This window comes from Phascolarctos cinereus, unplaced genomic scaffold, assembly GCF_003287225.1.
Source record: "Phascolarctos cinereus isolate Bilbo 61053 unplaced genomic scaffold, phaCin_HiC Scaffold_9;HRSCAF=440, whole genome shotgun sequence".
Classification (NCBI taxonomy): Eukaryota; Metazoa; Chordata; class Mammalia; order Diprotodontia; family Phascolarctidae; genus Phascolarctos; species Phascolarctos cinereus.
The window spans coordinates 232,761,191-232,776,312 of record NW_027556402.1 but is presented as its reverse complement, the minus strand read 5'-3'; the positions used below and the strand labels follow the sequence as shown (position 1 = coordinate 232,776,312).

Sequence of the window (15,122 nt, the reverse complement as noted above, 5' to 3'; positions counted from 1 at the left end):
TAGAATTGATTTGTAAACAATTAAGAACATTTTAAATAAAAAACCAAATACTCATAATTGCCAAACTACTTATAGCTGTTAAAACTGCGGTGAGTTTTTGGAAGACACTGCATAGAGAGAGAGCAAAAAAAAAAAATCAATACCATGTGGAAATGACTAGGGACATCTGTATCTATAGATAGGAACATCTTTATCTATCTATCAATATATCTATCTGTGTCTGTATATTACATCTCTATTACTCTCATCATCCTGTCTGCTAGTGGTATGGTCATGTGGATCAGAAGTGTTAAATGCATAGCCAAAATACTCAAAGAGACTGAACCAGGTTCAAAGACAATTGGGAATTTAATTTATATTCAACAAAACTAAAATGTAATAAAACATAGATAATGTTAATTTGTGGTTTTCTAAGTCAATATGTGGCCTGCAAGGATCTGTATGTATGGTTTAGTGGTCCTGCTTCTATTTGAGTTTGTTGATGCTTTTTGTGAACCTACCATCAATCAATCTATGGATCAATAAGTATTTTTAGTTGCCTTCTGTGTGCTCACTAAGTGCCAGTGATACAAAGACAAAAATGGAATAAATCCTACCCTCAAGGAGCTTACATTCTACAGAATTTGGGCTTAGATCCCTCTCTTCTTCAATGACAAAAAGTCATTTTATCCATCTGTGCAAGAATTCACAGAATATTAAATAGAAAAGAACAGGATACCAGCTTGTCCCAAAACCAGTTCTATCTGAACAGTATTGAACTAAGATGAGAAGATTAAGAAGAATAGCCACAGTCATAATAGCTCATATTTATAGAACATTTTAGGGTTTTGTGAAGTGCTTTATATGGATTGTTTTGCTGGACAAAATGCTCCATTCCCTCTTCAGAGATGCAGTGAGTAGGTAGGTACAGCTCCCCAGGCTTCCTTTATGAGGCTAGAAGAGGCAGATGCAGTGAGTCTAAGTCAAGACTTGGTAGGTTAGTGCATGTGGAGTCATTGCTCCAGAGGATTCTGTCCCAAAGGCCAGGAGCTACAGACAGGCAGAGGAAATGATGAAGGCCTTGCTTTGCTTCCAATGATATGCAAAGTCATTGATGATTCCTCCTTCCCAGCATCCAGGCACCAGACTCATGAATGCCTTTCCCTCCCCCCGGGGAGAAGGTGAGATCACAATTGCTCTGCTTTTATATTTTCCCACATGTGACTGGAAAATTTTGTGCACAGATGTAAATGGCCCCGGACATCTTGGGTAACAACAGGAAAGTGATTCATGTTGGAGATGCCACATGATGCTGATGTGGGAGCCCCTGGGCATTTGACTCCTCCATGCTACTGACTTCTTGTTCTGACATACTTCCTTATTAAGCCACAGATTAAATGATGGAACTAGGAAAGTATTGACTAGGAAAAAAGAGAGGACAAAAGGAAGGTAGCTAGTATGGGTCAAGAGAATGATTTAAACCCAAATACACCTGATCCCAAGACTTCTTATCCATGACAACACACTTCTTAATAGTCCCAGTCAAAAGGAATTGTTGAATTGTGAGACAGGCAAGGGGCACAGTTATTTTCACTATGGTGTAATAGAAACAGCCCTAGCTTTGGACATAGGGGATTTGGCTTCAAATCCTGCCTCTCCCTCTGTGTGACATTGGCCAATTCTCACAGCCCTGTGCCTCAGTTTTGTTATCTGTAAAGTGGCTCAAAATGACCTCCAAAATCCATTTCGGCTCTAAATCCATGATCTATAGTCAATCGATCGACAAGCACCTACTTTGTGAGAGGCACTGTTCTTAGCTATAAGCTCCATTTTACAGGTGAGGAAATTAGGACTTGGAAAAGTCAAACGATTTGCCCAGGGTCACATGAGTAGAATAGGGCAGAACCCAAATTCTCAACTCCAAATTCAATGATCTTCCTGTAACTCTACACTACCTCTCTAGTATGTGCTCAGTCCCATTAAACTGTGAGCTCCTTGGAAGCGTCTTCTAACCTCTATTTGCATACTCAGTGATTATCACAGTGTCTGGCATAGTGTAAACACTTAATGGATGTTTATTAATTGACTGAAGACAATGTAAATGTTAAGTAAAACTGGACCCTTTCTTGGCCTATTTCTTTTTCACCATAATGCTCAGAGCTTTTAAGATTATCTTAGAACCCTGGATGATAATTCACCAATGGAAGAAGAATCCAGCCCCAACAGGGAACTCCTAAGACACAGGTTAACCAGAGTCCAACTGTTACGCTATACATAGTTCTTGGATTGGATAGCTTCCAGCCCAACCGCTCAGGCAGGAAGTGAGATTGATGACCAAACACTTGACACATTATTCTGCCACTTTGGGATGTTTGGGGGTTGTGGTCCTACTGGAAGAGCCATAGAAAGCCCATAAACAAGAAAAACAACAACAACAGACCCTGACCATTTGTACTCACTGGACTCATTGATTGCTTTTGGCAGTGATGTTCGATGGTAAGATGGGGTTCTGGCTGCTTTCCAGTGTAAGAAATACCACAATCCCATCACACTGTGTTCAGATTTTTATTTTCTATTCTAAAAGAGACTTGTCAATGGGGATGGGGAAGTACTTTGCAACTTTTTGAGAATTTCCAAGTGAGAGTTGGACAAATTTTCCATAGTGGTCAAAAACGGTAGGACCAGAAGGATCTTGCCTGCTTGCAGATACTTTGGAAGGAAAAAAAGTGAGTTTTACAAATAATGTGGTTACAATATGGTAAAACCTGAGTATGGGAAGTTAGTCAATTTGCCCATCCAATAAAGAAATCCATCTCTGTTAATATAATGATTTTATCCAAATAAATCTTTCTCACTAAAACTTTTTAAACTGTGCTCCATACTTGGGAGATCCTTCATTATGGTGGTTTGCACATTCCCTTTCTTCATGTACATTGAGATCCCTCCACACCTTAGAAGACATGTCCATGAGTTCTAATGGCTGAATAATTAACCGCAGAGTAATGAATATTTTTCTAACGGGTCATAGGATCACAGAGTTAGAGGAAATCTTAGAAATCGAAGATGTGGAATCCAGTCCCCTCATTTTACAGATATAAAAGCTGGGGCCCAGGGAGATTAAGTGATTTACCTAAGCTCACACAGAGGTTGGATTTGAACCCAGAACCCCTGACTCCAAAGCCCCTGTTCTTCCTCTGTATCATATGAGATTAACTACAAATTTTTTCTTAACATATATGAACGTAAAAAGATCTAATAGGACTTGAGGGACATGGATTCCATCTCCACCTTTGACCCTATGTGTGACCTTGGGTATCACCTCTTACCTGGGCTTCAGTTTCCTTATCTGTAAAAAGGGGGTTGGAATGGATGACCTCTATAGCACCTTCCAGCTCTAAATGCCATGAGCATGTGAACAGCTTTCTAAAGGGCGAAGACAGCTACTGAGTGCCACATCATTCCTGCACCATACTATACCACACTTCACCATATTAAAGACTAAGCTCTGATGAGTCCATGTGTGATATATAGGACTGGAGGACAGTCATTACAAAAGAAGAGGATGGAAGCCTTCTCTTTTCTTCAAAGTCTTGTCCAGATGGCTGATCCTCCTTCAGGCTCTTGGTTTGGGCTGAGAATTTGCTGTTGGGTGGTGAATCAACATCTTCAAAGATTATTGCTTGGACTTGTTGGCTCCAGAGGGCAGAAGTGGGAGGTGGATTCAGACTTGAGATAAAGGAGAACTTCCTAATTATTAACTTTATACCAAAGTCTTCAAGAGTTGGGGATTCTTCCCTCCCCCACCTTCCCTCCATGGTAGCTGGTATCACAGTGAATAGAGCACTGAGCCTGGAATCAGGGAGACCTGAGTTGAAACTCAACCTCAGATACTTACTAGCTGTATAGCCCTGGATAAGTCACTTCACCTATGTTTGCCTCAGTTTCCTCAACTGTAAATGGGGATGATAGCACTTATCTCAAAGTTGTTGTAAGGATCAAATGAGATAACATTTGTAAAAACGTATTGAGCACAATGCCTGGTACACAGTAGGTACAGTTCCTTTGAGGACAGCCTGGATGTCCACTTGACAGAGATATTAACGGAGAGAATTCTTGTTGAAAGTCCCTTTCAGCTCTAAGAGTCTATGACTCCTTTCCCCATTATGGACATCATGAAACATTTTGTAGCACTTAGCCTGCATTGGCACCGCTCCTTACTGGGACTGTAAGTTTCATGAGGTCAGGGATCATGCCTTACCTAAAATGTGTAGGGATTAGAGTACGTCCTTGATAAATGTTTATCAAGTTGTTGAAGACCAGTAGGACCGGACTGATAAACAATGGGAAAGAGGTGGTGAGAGTTGGAGCTGTCCAAAGTGGAATGGGCTGCCTTCTAGGAAACAAATTTCCCTAGATGACCACTACCAGGGATTTTTTGTTCTCTCATCTCTTCCAACTTTGGAACTCTATGATTTCCCCACAGTGATAACACAAAATGAAACCCTAATAAACTTCAGGCTTCAGTGAAATAGGAGAGAAGCATTGAAGGAGCAGGCTGGTCTTTCTAGTATCCCTGAAATTACATCTTGTAAGTGGCCTCCTCTTCCCCCCCCTTCTTCTTTCTTCTCCTCTCCCTTCTTTTCTTGTTCTTCCTCAACCTCTTCCTCATCTCCCTCCTCTCCCTTCTCCTCTTCCTCTCTTCCTTCTTTTCTTCCTCCTCCTCCTCCTCCTCCTCTTCCTCCTCCCACAAATGCCCTCCCTGATTGATCTCACTTTGTTTTTAGTGATAATAAACTTGTGGCCAGGTTTCAACCCAACTTTGTAAGAAAGTCAGGTTTTATAAGCAAGGATAGGGCACTTCCTCCTGAAAGGGGGAGTGAGAAAGTTTTATCAGCCAGGCTTGCTGAACTTGGTGAAAGGAGAGGATTTAACTTGAGAAAAAGAATGATGGGGTGTGACTAACATACCTAGAGGGTACTAGCTCCTGTCTTTTTAGTTCACCATCTGCCAGGTGCAGAGAACTGCTAATTAACCTGCTTTTTCAGTCCTTGCCAAGGAGGGAGTATCTCTTCCCCTATCAGAGGAGGGGGAGGGCTCCAAAGCTGTGGGAGAAGGACCTCCAGACCTATCCCCTCTTGTCAGAGCCTGGCTGGGACAAACATGATTTCATCCAAGTTTACTGTTCCTTTCCCAAAGGTAAACACACATTCTCTGGCTGAAGGGGCATATTTAAAAGGTTTAGAGATTCTGGTCCTTAGATGTGGGGCCATAATAGCACCAGAAATGACCCTCTGATTCAAGTGACCTGTTCCACATCCCAAACCAGATCCGTTTTTGATGTTCTGCAGACAGCCTAGCTGGCAGGGAGGGGGCCGTGGGTCAGTGGAGGGTGCTGGGCTGGACCCAAGGACTAGCCATGGCATTCACGTCTGCAGGAAGTGCATGGGATGAAATTCAGTCATAGCCAAAGCAGGTGGAGTGGGCACTACTGTCACCCTTGCTCCCCTTCCCACTTTTTTTTTTTAACACAACTGGGGTTAAGGGTCACAGGGTCACACAGCTAGTAAGTGTCAAGTGTCTGGTCTGAGGTCAGATTTGAACTCAGGTCCTCCTGACTCTAGAGCCAGTGCTCTATCCACTGTGCCACCTAGCTGCCTCCCCTTCCCACTTTTCATTTACAGTTCAGAGTGACATGTCTGGCCTAACTCAGGAACCTTATGCTTCTTTTTCTTCCTCCCCTTCTGTCTCCTCCTCCTCCTCCTCTTCTTCTTTTTCTCCTCCTTCCCCTTTTCCTTCTCATTTCTCTGCTTCTCCCTCCCCACCCCATCTTTTTCAGATTTCAGTCCTACTTCTTAGAGGGAGTCTCCAATGGAGGCCTATTCTTTTACCCTGAAGGGACATGGAGGTATTAGCTCAGATATCAAGAAAGACAGAAAGAAACAATGGGCATCTTGTTGCACTAATCTAATAGAGGAGACTGGGAGGGAGGGGGAAGACAGTGTATGTGAATGGATAGATCTGAATGCTATTGCCTTGAAATACTTTTATTGATGCCTTTTTTTCAAATACCTCAGTCCTTTACTGATACACCTTGCAAAAAAGAAAAACAGGTTAGCAAAACCTGTAGACACCAAAACTGTGTCAGACAGTGTACGTGCCACTGCAAACCCATGGTCCCCCACCTCTTCATGTGATTGGTCAGTACAGAGCTGGGCCACCTTTCAGCACTGGCATCATTTATATTACCCCAGGAGTAGACATTGTTTTCCTGGTTCTACTTCTTTTACTCCACATCCATTCATCCATACTAGTCTTCCTATACTTCTCTGGGTTGGGCCTATTTGTCATTTCTTATACCATATTCATATTCCATTTGATGTGTTTGTGTGTGTGTGTGTGTGTGTGTGTGTGTGTGTGTGTGCTGTTGTTCAATCATGTCTGACTCTTCTTGACCCCATTTGGGTTTTCTTGGCAAAGATACTGGAGTGGTTTGTCATTTCCTTCTCCAGCTCATTTTACAGAGGAAACTGAGGCAAACAGAGTTAAGGGGCTCATCCAGGGTCACACAGCTAGTAAGTGTCCGAGGTTGGATCTGAACTCAGAAAGATGAGTCTTCCTAACTCCAGAACCATCTGGCTGACCCTCACATTTACATAGGCACATCTGTAAAGGACATGCTGAGATTTACCAGGTACTCTCCCTCTCTTCCCCGCCATGATGTGAAATAGTTTTTAGCAAGTATTTTGATTCCCAGTTTATATAAGAGAAAGCTGATACACAGAGATAGTGACTTTTTCAGGAGACCTAGATGTGACTGTGGACCTCTGCTTTTTCCACCCCAGTACTTCTTATCCTAGAGCTTTCAAAGGATACAAGGATTCTAGATTTTGAGATGAAAGGAACTTTTAAAGTCATCTAGTCTAATCCCTTCATTTTATAGATGAGGAAACTCAGGGCCAAGAAATGAAGTGATGTCCCCTAGGTGAATCAAGTTACTAAGAGTGGGAAATTGGACCCCAAGTCATCTGACTCTGAATCTAGATCTCCAATAGAATGCAAGCTTCTAGAGGGTTGAAATGTAACAACAGCACCTAGGGCAGTGCCTGGCAAAAACAAATGTTCAATAAATCACTGTTGATTGATTAACTGATATATATTTCCCTCCCCCTCCCCTTTTTCCCTCCTCACCATCAGTGCCAGGCACCAATGTTCCCTGATTCAAAGAAAATGATGCTATCAGTACACGACTATAGGGCAAAGTAATTAGCTTTAGTCTTTTCCTATGGCATTATATAATGCTTATTGTGTGCTAGGTAAGTAGCAAAAAAAATAATAGTCCATGCCCTCAAGGAGCATAGATTCTACAAGATGCAACTAATGTTGAGTGGAAAGGGTTCAATATGGACTTGGATAAATATAAGGAAGGTGGGGGAGTTGGAAGGAACTAGATCTAGGATTTCTTTAGTGTGGAGGATGCTTTTTTGACCCACAGGTGAGGTGCTTTATGAATAATAATAGCATGGAGATGTAAGAACTGGCACCCCATCCCACCCTGACTTCAGTTCCCAAGATCATAGGAGTGAATTTAGAAAGGGGGCACCTAGGTGGCTTAACGCAGTAGGGTCAAACTCTATTTGACCCCACAGAACTAATAGAGGGAATCACCAAACTGTACATGAGGATCATTGCCAGCCATGTATTGACTTGGAAAACTACAAATCACCATTAAGTGTGTTTTACTGTATTTTTATTAATTTTATTAAATATGTCCCCATTATATTTTAATCTGGTTCAGGTAGTTCTCGGGGCAAGAGGGAGCAAATTGCTGGACATCTCTGCGCTAGGCTTCTATAAATGAGCTTAGTTTTCGAGAGTCAAGGAGGCAGATGATTCCCCCCAAAGAAGGACGGAAGTAGGGTGAGAAACTCTAGATATCCCTAAGTTGCCAATAAGCCTGCCAAAATTAACAAAACAGTGGCCCCTTAAAAATCCCTGGGGGGATTCTTTAGGGAGGAGGGAATATTCACTCCAGTTGAAAGCTTACAGCTGTAGGAGTCACAGCATCCCGAAGCGTGCTCTCTTTTAATTCCTTTCCCCAACTGACGATTGCCCTCATTTTCCTAGGGTGAGGAAGTCCCCCTTCTTCACCGCCTTTCTCCTAGAGATTCCAGACCCCTTTCTCAGTGGGACTTTTTCAGGGGTAGAGCCATGTAGCCAAACCCAGGAACTCCATCCTCCCAAGCTGTAGGTTCCCGAGATGGGGAGTTTGACGGGTGTTAGGGAGAGGATGATGAGGGAGGTGGGGTGGGAGGGTAATTTCCACTTGCCTCTCACTGGGCAAGTCCATCACTTGCTGGCGGATTCCCCTGGGAAACACTTTTTTTCTTTTTTTTTTTTTGCCACCTCCCAGACTGAAGAAGTGAGAGAGAAAATTAGCATCCAGTGAGGGAGAGCTGGAGTGTTCAAGGCAGGAAATCTGTAACAGACGCTGCATCTAATAAGCCTAGTATTAGAGGCTCTTGGCAGAGGGGGAGGCATCGAGTGCTAATAAAAAGCAGGATCTTTGAGCTCAGCCATGAATAGTCTCAAACTTAGCAGCAGCCTGTACTCCCTCCCCTCAGCCCCCTCCTCTTCCCAGCCCCAGAGGATGTTTTGCAGAATGGGTGTTGCTTGCGAACAAACTTTCAGTTAAATAAATGAGTCACAGGACGTGGGTTAAAAAAAGAAGAAACGTGCTGTGATTTCCCAATGGACTCAGCTGTTAAAATAATACAACAGAAAGGGTAAAGTTTGAGCAGATCATAGCCTTGTTCAAAGTTTTCCGTTATCAGAGCAGCTGTCTCACAAGGCAGCAACATGCTGAAGGAATCAGTCAGTAAACCTGTGAAGTGCCTACTGTGTTCCAGGCATTGTAGAAGTGCTGGGCATATCAGAAAAAAACATAATGGACAGTCTCTACCCTCCAGTAGCTCCTAGTTTGATGAGAGAAGATAACTATGTACAAAGAAGTATGCAAACACACTATTTGTTGTTGTTAAGTCGTTTTTCAGTTATATTCCACTCTTTGTGACCCCATTTGAGGTTTTCTTGGCAAAGATACTGGATTGGTTTGCCATTTCCTTCTCCAGCTCACTTGACAAATGAGGAAACTGAGGAAATTAAGACAAACAGGGTTAAGTGACTTGCCCAAGGTCACATAGGTAGGAAGTGTCTGAAGCTAGATTTGAACTTAGGTCTTCCTGACTCTAGTCTCAGCATTTTATCCAACTTCTATCCTGCTGGTCCTCAGAAACAAGCTATAGACTGGGTGAATTGTAGATGATTAGTTGAGTGAAGATCCTAGAACTAAGGGGGATGGGTAAAGACTTCTTGTAGAAGGTGGGATTTTAGCTAGGACTTGAAGAAAGCTAGGATGTGGAGATGAGGAGGGAGAGTAGTCCAGTCATGGGGGACTGCCAGAGCAAAGGCCTGGCAGCTGGAGATCGAGTGTCTTGTGGGAGGAATATAGAAGAGACCAGTGTCACTGGGAGTGTTAGTCTGAGGGCTGCTTTTTGAAAAGTTGCCCATTTCAGGATGGTATTTCTTTTTTGCTCTGGGAGGCTCAAAAGTAGAAATTTACAAGGTGAACACTATACATTTCCAGGTGTCCACTCTGGCTATTATAATTGTAGAATCCCACCTCTGTACCTTTGCAAAGCTGTCCCCCATGCCAGGCACATTCTCTCCCATCATTGTGGCCTCTTGGAATCCCAAGCTCCAGTCAAGGCTCAACTGTAGAGCCATCTTAAGAGGACCTTCCTGAAGATCCACCCACCTGTTAGTGCTTTCCAGAAATGCTTTGCATAAATTTTGCTTTTATTTATCTATGTTTTCCTCCAGGAGAGCGTAAGCTCTTTAAGGGCAGGAGATAACTAGTTTTTGTTTTTGTATCCCTAGCCCTAAACTAAGTGGTTGTTGGGACAGCTAGCACTTTGGACAGGGCTCTGGGCCTGGAGAGGGAAGAGCTGAGTTCACATCCTGCCTCAGACACTTACTAGCTGTGTGACTGTAGACAAATCACTTAACCTGTCTGCCTCAGTTTCCTCATCTATAAAATGGGGGATAATAATACCTACCTCCCAGAATTGTTATGAGGACCACATGAAATGATATTTATAAAGTGCTTAGCCCAGTGCCTGGCACATATTAAGTGTCATATAAATGTTAGTTATTATTATTGTTAAATGAGAATATTTGCAAAGTGCCTAGCACATAGTAGGCACTTAATAAATGTTCATTTCCTTCCTTTCTTCTTTATGCTCATATACTGTGGAAGCCATTTTAAATTGAGCACCATTCATTTTATTTAAAAAAAAAATCTTGAATAGCAGTATTAAAAGTGAGCTGGGTCCCATGGGTCAGTTGATGCCCTCGCACCTAAGGTCAGGCTCCTGCTTATATCTGGTTGAGAGAAACAAAAAAGAGAGCCTCTTCCTCCATTTTGTAGCTGCTGGTCTTCGTTCCTGGTCTCCCTGGACACCTCCACAATCTAAATTCTCTACATCTCTTACAGTGCCAACAGTATGCCCAAGCAAGTGGAAGTCCGGATGCACGAGAGTCACCTGAGCTCAGAGGAACCCAAACGCAGAAACTTGTGCCTGAGAATATGGGACAATCTGGGGAAGAACCTTCTACTTTCTTTGACAGTGTCTGGTATGTCCTGGATATAATCCCTCCTTCTTATCGGTTTAAAGGAAAGGGGACTGATTACAGGAAGGGGGATAACTAGCCCAGAGAAGGATGAGCCTTCCAAATGCAAATGATGATGGTGATGATGATGATAACAACAACAACAGCTATGAGTCAGGTGCTATTATGATCCCATTTTCCAGATGAGGAAACTGAGGAATGGTGATTAAGTGACTTGCCCCAGGGTTACACAGCTATTGTCTTAGGCAGGATTTGAACTCAGGTGCTCTTGATTCCAGGCTCAATGCTTTCCATGCTAGGCACCATTCTATAGGCAAGTAGGTAGCATAGTATATACAGTGCTGGACTTTTGAGTCAGCAGTAATAATAATAGCTAGCATTTTGTACAGTGCTTTAAGGTTTGTTAAGCACTTCACAAATATTAACCTGATTTTGTCTCACAAAAACCTTGGGGTGGGGGTAGGTGCTATTATTATCCCCATTTTATAGAGGGAGAAACTGAAGCAGACAGAGGTAAAGTGACTTGCCCAGAGTCACACAGCTAGAAAGAGTCTGAGGCTGGTTTTGAACCTGGGGCCAGAGTTCTATCCACTATGTCACCTACCTGCCTAAAGGAAGAATTGAATTTGAATCCTATCTCAGATTGTGACCCTGGACAAACCACTTACCTCCTTAGCCTCAATTTCCCCATTCATAAGAAAGGGATAACAATAGCACTCATTTCACAGATGAGATAATTTATTCAGAAGACTGAGGTTTAAATACCAGCTCTGCCACTTGCTAACCAAGTGACTGGATGAGGTTTCTTAACTTCCCTGGGACACAATTTCCTCATCAGTAAAGAGAATTATGCTGATGGTGGGATTCTTAAACTTTTTGTGTGTTATGGCCCCTTGTGGAGTCTAGTTAAGCTTAGTGATTTCTCAGAATAATATTTTTAAATGTAGAAAAAATACAGAGGATTACAAAGGAAACTAATTATTAAAATACAGTTACCAATATAAGTATATACATATACTGTATGTATATGTATTGATAATTGTATTATTACTATATTATCTATTTTATATACATATACATTGGTAATTGTATTTCAGTATTAATTTCCTTTGTAGTCCTCTGTATTTTATAATTTTAAAAACATTCTGAAAAGTCTGTAAACTGGATGATATATACACATATATGTGTATTTATGTGTGTAACTATATATCTATATAACATTGTATTATTATATATGATAATATATGACACAGTCATAATTATATAATGCTATATTAATTATTATATTACATAATATCTTATACTAATACAATACTATATACAATTACATATTCTAATAAACTATTAATGGATAATAGATGGCCATATGATATATAATAATTAAATATGATTGTTACATAGATATACATATATACATATATGTGTGTATACATGCATACCTATATACATGCATGCATGCATACATACATACATACAACCTCACAAGTTCGCAGACTCCAGGTTGTAGATCCTTGCTCTAAGGAGCCCAATGCAATGCAAATTCCGATGAGGGTCAGGTATAAATTCATTTTTGTTTTCCTTTCTGCAGGGAGGGCACAATTCCTGGTGAATGAGAAGTACTATATAAATGTTAGCTTTTTGATTTTTATCCCTGAAACAATGACTGGCATAGAGTAGCCCTTTTATTCATTCTTGTTAGATTGACTCAAAACGAATTAATGCAAGTCCCTGACTGTTCTTAAGTCCCATGCTGTTTATGCTGCAAAATTCTCTCTAGGAAATGGGACTGCCTGTATCAATGAGTGGAATAAGATATTTTCTACTTGATCTGGTTTCAGGGATGCACAAGGCTTCACTTGACCCAAAATATGTCTACTCACCCCTAAGATGGAAGCCATTTTGTTCTCCCACCTAGTTGACATTTTATAATTTTTTAAAAGTGTGCATTAAAAGTAAAAAAAACAAAAAACAAGAGCATCTCTTCTGTTTTCACCTTCCCTTCTAATTTTTTTCTACCGTGAATTCTTTTCATGTTTTGCTGTTGTTATTATGGGGTTTGTACGTGTGTTTGCATGTGTATGTGTATGTGCATATTTTGTCTGCTTGTAGTGTGTCTATTGCTGTGATGGTAATTTTTTCTTCATCTTGTATCATTATTTTTAAAAAAATTTTCCCCAAATCTCTTTGATTCTCCATATGTGGCATTTCCTGTGCTGAAATCATGTTATATTATGCACATGTTTTAAAATTTTGGGTCACCCAAAGGACAGTGGAAGGTACGTGGCAGCCAGGAGCAGGCCCCAGTATGTCGTTCCCCACCAGGAATTTGCACAAGAGAGAGGTAAGAAGAGATGTCACCCAAGAGGTGAATGACTGGGCCAGTTGCATAAACAAGAATAAGGAGCAGTCAATGGCCAGTCCCATATACTCCACTGGTATCTATGCAATGCCCAGAGACTCAAGGCAGCTCTCCGGCATATCAGGTTCCCCTGCCCCTGATGCCTCATGGAGGCTTCCTAGAAGGGTGTGGTCAAGAGTCTCATTGGCTTCGCAGCCTTTAGAAAAGGGTCACTATTTATCCTGTTGGAGGAAATCCCCACCTCGATATCACTGACTCATGGAAGTACCAATGGATATCCATATGTTTTCACCATAGAGTCACTGTTAGTGACAGGTCCCTTCTAACTTGAAGGATATTGTGTGACTATTCCTAAGTTAACAATCTAATGTACTCTACTTGCTCATCTAGCTAAGAAAGATTCCTTTGCAATTGACTTTTCACTTACTGCGTTAATAGAAGCATTACTTAAAAGTGCTAAAACAAGATCACGGTGAAATTTATGCAGCCCTGAAAAAGAAAAACCAAGACTTGAATTTAAAAAACAAATCAAAATAATATTCACAGGACTTAATGTGTGAAATACATGATAAGAGCCTGGCACAATGTACCTTGATAGTTTGTGGGTTCATTTTTACTGACGATCAAGGTATGTCTTCTTGGCGGCCATAGAGAATATTGCTGATATTAAGGAGCAAAGCCTAGGTATAACAAGGGTAATACCTTTTCATGACTACAGTAGTGTAATAAGGCTTTTACTTAGTTAAAATAAACATTACTTTAAGCTTTTGAAGGAAAATTTCAGTCAAGGTATCTCTTTTCTAATTATGGAGTCAAGAGCATGAGGGCTGAGTTTCAGCTTCCTCCTTTTCAGATAGCAGAGAACTAGTTATGAAAATATAAATATATTTACTTGTGATGAAATTCTTTTGGCTCATTCCACAAATTACAGGGAAAAAATGCATCAGCAAACCCGAGAGAAACAAAGACATAATCAGTCACCAGAAGCCCACTGCTAAAAAGATATTGGTGTTCCCTGGGAGGGATCCCAAGGTCTCATCTAGCCTTCTGCAAACAGGATATGAACCTTAGCAAGCAAATGGGGGCCAACCCAGTGAGGAAGGGGTTCCTTTGGAACAAGCGTCTATCTGTCTTCAGGTAACTAGGTGGAAACTAGGTGATTAGAGTGGGAAAGTCAAGTGTTAACAGCACTTGATCATCATGGTATGTATAGTAGATCGGATACAGCCTTTCAGAATCAGTGGACTTAGGGTCACTTCCCTCTTCTGACTTCCACCTATGGAACCTTGAACAAATTGCTTACCCTCCCCAGACCTCAGTTATCTCATCTGTAAAATTGGTGCTTGGACTCAACGGCCTCTGAGCTCCCTTTGAGGTCTAAATGTGATCCCATAATTTACTGGTTGCATGATCTATAAGCAAGCAACTTTTTGTCTCAGCCTCAGTTTCCTCATTTGTAAAATGGTCTTTAAGGTCCCTTCTAGTTCTAGATGTATGAAAATTGGTTCTTTTCCATTGAGACTATTAACTGGGACCTCTGTAGTCAGCACGGATAGAGGGCGTCGGGGCAATCGGCCTTGCATCAGCTCCCACTGGTGGCTGATGGCTGCGGTCCCCAGAATGAGCCCTTGTGTAACTTCTCCATCTGTTCATTTCCCCCCTAAGAAGCTCTGCCCATCACACCCATCTGTTTCTTGGCCCTCCTGGAGCTCAGCTACTCTGGGCCGCCTTGGCTGGGAGTTCAGGAAACAGATACTCAATGATCTCTGATGAGTTCACTCAGAACATGACATTGGACTTGTCACCGTGGGTGGTTTTCCATGGGTCACTGAGGACTTTCTGCATCCCTGAACAAGTGGGATTTTCCATTTTTCAGACAGAAAGGGCCTGGGGGAGAGAGTAGGGAATATGTGGAGAGGCCTCTTCTCCCTCTACCTCTCAGATTCTGGTCCAAGCCAGCATGCTTTGGGATTGGCTCCTGAAGCCAATGTGTTAGAAGCTCCCCCTTTGAGGCTGCTGCAGGGGCTTTTTAGCCATTTAGAGCAACCAGACCACTCTGGTTTCTGATGTGGTCTTGGGCAGTTAACCGTAGACT

The 15,122-nt window shown here is 41.8% G+C and overlaps 1 protein-coding gene across 1 annotated transcript in view; it reads left to right on the top strand.

Moving 5' to 3' along the window:
* SLC1A2 (solute carrier family 1 member 2) overlaps positions 1–15,122 on the top strand; it is a 172,318-nt gene that overhangs the window by 88,179 nt on the left and 69,017 nt on the right. The window contains 1 exon segment of the mRNA XM_020963926.2: positions 10,532–10,671. Within this exon segment, the coding sequence (XP_020819585.1) occupies positions 10,532–10,671 (140 nt within the window).